The sequence below is a fragment of the Merops nubicus genome, unplaced genomic scaffold (genome assembly GCF_000691845.1).
Source record: "Merops nubicus isolate BGI_N331 unplaced genomic scaffold, ASM69184v1 scaffold34601, whole genome shotgun sequence".
Classification (NCBI taxonomy): Eukaryota; Metazoa; Chordata; class Aves; order Coraciiformes; family Meropidae; genus Merops; species Merops nubicus.
In genome coordinates, this window is record NW_008586828.1 from 24,584 (window position 1) to 31,826 (window position 7,243).

The 7,243-nt window shown below is 40.2% G+C and overlaps 1 protein-coding gene across 1 annotated transcript in view; it reads right to left on the minus strand.

The window, feature by feature from the left end:
• Window positions 1-2,750, minus strand: part of KATNA1 (katanin p60 (ATPase containing) subunit A 1) — a 14,395-nt gene extending 11,645 nt beyond the window's left edge. The window contains exons 1-2 of the mRNA XM_008948762.1: window positions 2,580-2,750; window positions 1,722-1,879 (exon numbers count right to left, since the gene is read on the minus strand). Coding sequence (XP_008947010.1) covers window positions 1,722-1,879; window positions 2,580-2,750 — 329 coding nt within the window. The remainder of the gene's footprint in view (window positions 1-1,721; window positions 1,880-2,579) is intronic.
• Window positions 2,751-7,243: the final 4,493 nt, after the last annotated feature.

Sequence of the window (7,243 nt, forward strand, 5' to 3'; positions counted from 1 at the left end):
ATTACTCTCACAGATATATTTTTTCCATGTGCCTTCCTAAAATGACAGCATTTACCAAGTTTAAGTTCAGGGATATTCCCAGAGAACAGAAAATATAAGACTGATTTGGAGAGCATTTACTTGAATTACAAGAAGTGTTCTGACATATCATTCAAGATGTAACAGGATCCAGCACATTCGTAAGAATTGTCTTCAACTGATTCAGAGCAGCAAGTCTGTCAGAACTGCACATACCTCTTCAGGGTGAAATGCATATTAGGCAACATGAATATGCGAATGATAAGATCATAGGTGTTAAAGTCTTTTCACTCTCTAAAGGGAGTATCCACCAACCTATACTTTTATTTATGAATGCCTAGCCTCCTCCAAATTCCATCTCAAAGCTCAACATAAAGGAATAGTGTGATTACACATCTAATTTCCACCTGAATTTGAGAGTTCTGTTATCTCAATATAGAATTTTCAGTGGTTATTCCAATGCAACATGGCCCAAGTTTGTTCCCACTGTGGGTTTTTCATATTAGCACAACTCATTACTTCACCAGCTGGCAAGATGAGTGGAACAGAAAGCAGTTCTCTCGAGTCTTTCCCTTGGAACATTTTGTGTTTCAATTGTGTCTGTGTACCTCCTCTTTAGAAACTTCAACTCATCAGAAAAGTTCTACTTCCTAGACTCAATTCTTCCAGAAGGTTTGAATGAGATTGGCTAGCAGTGTTCCAAAATTATCAAGTGAGATAAACAGATATAGTGTGATCATGAGAGTCAAATTTCTTTCAGAAGGCAGGCTTAAAATAAATCACTTTTTAAAAAAAGGGCAAAAATGTACCTATAAAGACTGAAGTTACCCATCTGTGAGAAACAGCTGGTATGTTCAAAGCCTCGAAGAACAGTTTAACAGCACAGCTAACAGTCACTTTCTCACAAAATGCACAACCCTATGTCTGCTTTGCGTGCACTCCTGTTCCCCCTGTCATGCTACCCCCGGCACCTGTCAGAACCTCCAACCTACTAGTCCAGATCGCTGACCTCAGGAAGAAAAACCAAAACAAGAGCCAAGCAAACCTGAAGACAAACAAAAAACCCACTAGCCCCACAAAACAGTGTCTTTCCTAGCCCTTTCCTAGACCCAGCTACTCAATGCCAAGACAAACATGGAAAACGCTCAGCTGCGGAGGGTAGGACTATCCTGTCAAACCACACCACAAGGCCTTGTTTTCACAGACACTAACCCAGCATTATATGAAGCTACTTCTGAAATAAGCAGGCTTGCCTGCAGCTGCTTGTCCACCCCTTCCCCTGAGCTTATACAGTAGGCTAACTGACCAGCTGACAAAGCAGACCTTTTGCTACACAAAAGGAACTGAGCTTGGATACTTCTAGATTTTCCTGTTACTGTGACAATATGTCTTCATCCTTACCATGTCAGTTTACATGCAGAACCACTTTAAAGTTGATGAGAAAATCAAATCAGTGCTATCAGGAACAGAGGATTCCAGAGAATTCCAAGTTTATGTCAAGTCAGGGAAAAAAAAAAACCAAAAAACAAACCAAAAGCTTGACATTAGTCAAGCCTACGTAAGACAGAAGCCCCAGCACTTTCTGAAGTAGACTGCCTCAAAATGTTACACATCTAAGCTCTGGAACAAAAATTACACAGCAGCTGGCCAAAGTACACTTTGCCCTGATAAATGTTAATTTAGGTCTTCAGGTTTCCTCTTACCTACGTTCAGCAGGCACTGGCAAAGACCAGACTTCTGCGTCATGAGCTGGTAATTCTTGCTGTGAAGCTTTCAATGGAGTACTATCTAGTTTAAAACTCTCTAGTGTTTTCATGATATCTTTCACATGCTTAGCTTCCACACTTATCTCCTGCCAAACCTGATTAAAAACAAAAATTAGATTAAGCACATTGCAAGTAAGTTTGTAACAGTCCTCTGTTCAAGTTCATGCAATGCCTGGATGGATTCCACAAGGTTTCACAAGCTAACCGATTCTACTTCAGTAGACAAGAATAACACACATCAGATACTAAGAAGGTTTTTCTGCCTTCCTCAGCACATTTAAATAATAAAGAAAGAGACTGTGGATTAAACACCAAAGAGACCTTTGACAAATTTTGCGTATTCAACAAGTATGAGAGAAAAGAGTGCAACCAAATCGACTGAATGTCAATGGAAACAAAAAAACAGGTTTCTGTTAAGGATTAATTAACGTGGTAGCTAAAACTCTGCTTCCTGTTAAGGATCTATGCCACCCTGCTAAAACACTGGGAAAGAAATAAGACTATTCAGCCTAACCAACTTCAGCACAACGGGAACACTCATCAGCAAGAAGCTGCAAGCCAGACAGTACACTGGCTTCCCAAGGCTGTGTTCCATTGTCTGTTTTGTCATTGTCAGAGCAAGAAGCCATAAAGACGACTGAAATAAGCCTATATAATAACAAAAAAGCCTATATATAACAGGACTACAGTCCTTCAGAGAATAGTGTAGTTTTACACATTTGTTTACCACAAAACAAAGCAATTTTTGCTACTTTAATGCTTTTTCTTAAAATGTCCCAGAGGAGTACTATTTACCTGTTGCCATTTCTGTTGCAGATATGTGTCTCTGACAGAGTAGAGGTACTTATTCATTTGGTCAAGAACTCCCTGGTAGTAGACCATTGCAGAGTCATAATTTCCCAGTAAGGCATATTCACGGGCCAGCTTCACATTCTCACTGATCATAACAAGGCTCATGTTCAACATGAAGCTGAAAAAAAAATGGGAAATGCATGAAAAAAAACCCCAACAAACAACCAATCCAGACCAGAACACATTTCTGCAACAATTTTCCTACACTCATTACCTCTTTGGCATTTCAAAATATAGAAGCTAGATAGAAAAAGGTCCTAGAACAAACATCTTCCATATAAAAAGATAATTGTTTCTTTATTACTAAAAATGCAACTCTTCACTTCATAGAATTCTTTCACGCAGTAGAGATTCTGTTGAAAAGCACATACAAGAGAGGCAAATCTAATTGCACCATTGCCAGCCACAATTACATACTCTCCTTCTCTCTTTATTTCATTTTATGATAAATTGGTATTTTACTTTAGCACTACAACATGGTCCATACTATAATGACCCATGGTTTAAAGAAAGACCCAGCAAACAATAAACCAAATCCCTTCTTCCAGATGCACTGCTTTAATATTTTTGCCTTAACATTCCACACATACAAGTTGAACAGTCTCATTCTGCTTGGTGGAGAACACCACTTTTCCATTTGTTTGATTTTACAATTCTTCAGTTTTATTTAAGGTTTCTTTGAAACAAATGTCCACCTTCCATGCCCAGCTTGCACCTTCCTATCACCGTTTTTGCACTTAAAAAAACCCCTCTTAAATGTTGAGAGGTAAGGAATCACTGAGAGGTAAGGAAAGGCCACAATTAAACATTCACTGTGTAGCTACCTACTTCATTTAACATAATTCAAAAAAGCTTAAAATAACCACATTATTTTTCCCCACCACGGACTGTGACCACTTCCACTCTGCAGCATTAGCAGAATCCACACTTTTATATAAATAATAATTTGTGTTATTCTAATCTAACTACAGTAATAAGTAGAAGCAGTAGACCTACTCTTTACAGTCACCACTGTCCACAGAGCAGTCACTCTGTGCTCTTATCCATTACTCACATCTCTCAACCCCTCCTTCTCTAAGATACCTGCACTGCACCCACTTTTCCCGTCTCTTGCAGACCGAGAATTTCCTCCCTTCCCTCCTAATTTCCTAGAACCAAGCACAGCAAACATTAAAATAAGCAAACAAACGTGCCTGCCAGAGAATCGCCTTGCTCTCATTTCGGTACCTGCACCCAGAACCAGTACGAAGCACCTGCAGACAGGCAATTACAGCTAAGCCCTGGGATGAAGCACACTTGATACAGATCAACTATTTAAAGAATGTAAGAAGTACTCAACTCACACACGCAACAGACTTAAGACCAAGCACATTTCAAGACCAGGTCAGGGTCAAATTCAGACGTGTTATCAGAGGTTTCAGAAGCCACTCTTGGCACACACCAGATAACCTACTGCTAAAATATTATCCCCGCGTTGTGAAGTAGAGCCACTAAGTATAAAACACACTTTTTTGAGACTCCTACTCCTTTCTCTGTCCCCTTCCCAAGCAGCTTTATGCACGAACACGCGGCCGATACGCCCCTGAGCCCACACCCTCTTCTTGCCTCTTTCCCCGTTTCCCCCAAAGCAGAGAGCTGCTGTAAAAAGTGTCAGCCCAAAGAGACCTCCAGCAGCAGCGGTGCTGAAGACAGGCCTCTGACAGCCCACGCCCATCCACGCAGGAGGGGTCCGCGGGGCTGAGCCTGGAAACCTGCTATCAGGAGAACCTACACTGTATAATCTCACTCGGGCCAGAGACTCCTCGAGCTGGCCACAAGGTCTACAAGCTGGCAGAGTTAATGTGACCAGCAAATACAAAGAATACCACCTCACAGGCTAATTAGGCTTTGGAGACACAGATTGACTTGGGAGTTTTGTTGGTTTTTACCTTGGAATAAAGAGCGTGAAGATGTTTGTCAACTGCTGTACGGAACATCACACAGATATTAGCAAAGTTCTCCCTGCTATATTTAGGAGCAAGCTTTTCCACTCCTGCTCATCCTACCAGATACACCTGTTTGCCTGTCCTGAGAATTCAAACCAATGACTAACACTTCTGAAATCACAAGTTGAGCAAGATGCTAATAAACGTTCTAAAAATCAGGTAATGGCAAGTTACTAAAGCCAAACTAGACTTTCAAACAGAGAGAAGTCACAGATAACTCTTTTCACGCTGAATGCTGTAAAGCAATCCAAGCAGAACAGCAACCCTGTTTAAATATCCAGAAGAAAAAAAGGCTTGTAAGAGTAGCTTTCATCTAGCAACATGAAAATAGCAAGAATGAAAAAAACCAACAACCTATAGAAGCTAAATCTGAAAAATACGAAAGCTTGGAATCAAAATAACAGTATTGCATATAACAAAGGAGTAAATGTGATTTTCAGGGTAAAGAAGACAGAGAAAGAAAGGACAGAAAGGAGAAACAGACACATAAGAATGAGAGAACATCTTATATGGGGAGGGGGGAGAAGGGGGAAGGTGCTCACTTAAATTTATAATGCTTCCAACATAAACAAAAGTAGTAATTGCAACAAAAACCCAGGAATTCATCCATTTCCTCAGTGGTGTGAAAATGCAAGAGAATTAAGTTTAAACTAGAAAGCCAATTTAATTTGTTGCTTCACGTTGAGTCATAAGAGCAGAAGAGCTTGAAGCAACTTCCAAATACAAGACTCTTGTGAGCAAGTGGGGCAGAAAAAGCTGCTGGCTCCACTTAGGTCTGGATATGCCACTGCTGCTGTCACTTCAATACTGGCAGCAAGAGCTGGTACACGAGTGTGAGTCCATAGGCTTCCTGAACCTGTGACTGAAGTGAAGCACTTCTAAGACAGAGAAAAAAAAATGGAGTACTAATCTGAAACTGGATTAGTTTGCAGCAAAAGTCATAGTAGACCATGGCAGCTCAGGGCATGGTGCAAGACACCTGTGGGAGAGGCCCGAGTACGCCCAAATCCAGAGTTAAACTGGACCTGAAGGAACTAAGAACCCACAAAACTAATCCTGCACCACTTAATAGTTCTAAAGTACTTACAAATACCTAGAACTATCACGTAACAGGATGTCAAAGCAGCAAAGCTGCACTTATCAGCTATGACCTCTCCAGTAATCATGCCCAGTGAGGTTACTTATGTTCCAACAGTAACCAAAAGGGTAATGAGCTCATAAATTTTACAACAAACAGGACATAAGGTGAAGAACCTGAGCACTTTGTCTTGCCGCTTTAATTCTAAACTGTGTACAAACACACACACTTCACAATAAGAACACTCCACACTAGTTGTGTTCATTTAAGGAACCATATATACTCACAATAGAAACTCAAAGTAACACAATAAATTTTATCATTTGCTCCGAGCATCTAGAATACTTCTAGAGTGTGGAACAGCCCAAAGCATCAGCGGTTGAAACCTAACAAAGGTTTAAGATACCTACAACTTCTGACAATGTGGCTTTGGAACTTATTATTATATTTTGTTAAAGACAGTAGTCTGTCCATCATCAAGAAAACACTGAGGATACATCAAGTTTTCCACAATTACTCTAAGGAATTGTCAGAAGGAATGACGCTAATTTCTGCTCACATTCATACACTGGAATGTGGGAAGCTGTAACTGAACATAGTATGAATCCTGTCACAAAGAAATCCCTCACAACTTTAAAAAATAAAAGAAGATATTTATATGCAGATATTAAGAAGGAAGATGTTATATTAGTTACTACAGGGGACGCGTCAGCTACTCTGCTGACTCAGAGAACAGCACAAGCTGCACAAGGAAAATACCTCCAAAGAGTCCAACCTTAATGTTTGGACTAAGCCAGAACCTGAATTTTGGCAAGCTGTACATGTTTCCATTATTTCAGCCTGCTGTACAGGCTCTGACATCAAAGCATCAACATGTAAAATTTGAAAAGTTCTCTCAGTGAGCTAGGAGAGGAAAAAACACCAAGGGGGTTTCAGGAATCAATTTTTATCGATTACATGGTGGCCTGCTTCACATCCAAGCTCCCTTCCAGCTTTAATACTCTTCATAACATCCACTCCTAGCAGCATTTGGCATCAACATGGGATTGTGTTAGTTACTTGAGAAACAGAAGAGTTGCCAGACTTACTGGATACCAAACTGGTTCTCATCCACTTATTTATTGTATGCAACAGTAACGGTAGCCAAAGAAGAACCACCAGCAACCACAAACATAAGCATACCTAGCTGTGAAAAAAAAAAATAAATCAACGCAGATACACTGTTGGCAGGCAATTTTATGTTTTCAAGGCTATGCTTTTCAAAAGACTTAAAAAGAAAATCTTGTTACTTAATCCCCATTTAATGGAGACTGACATTCTTTTAGACGGTAAAAATTAAGTTAGCAAAGTTCTCAGAAAATTTAGCAGAATTTGCAGCTTAATGGATATCTAGAATTGATGCCTGCTGCTTCTCTCTGGAGAGGAAATCAGCGGAACTACAAAAAGCTTCACTGAATAAGAAAAAAAACAGATAAAGTAGGTGAAGGGGGAAGGGAGAGGTACACCCAAAGTTCGGCGTTGGAGGCAATGCCGCCGGTGCCCTA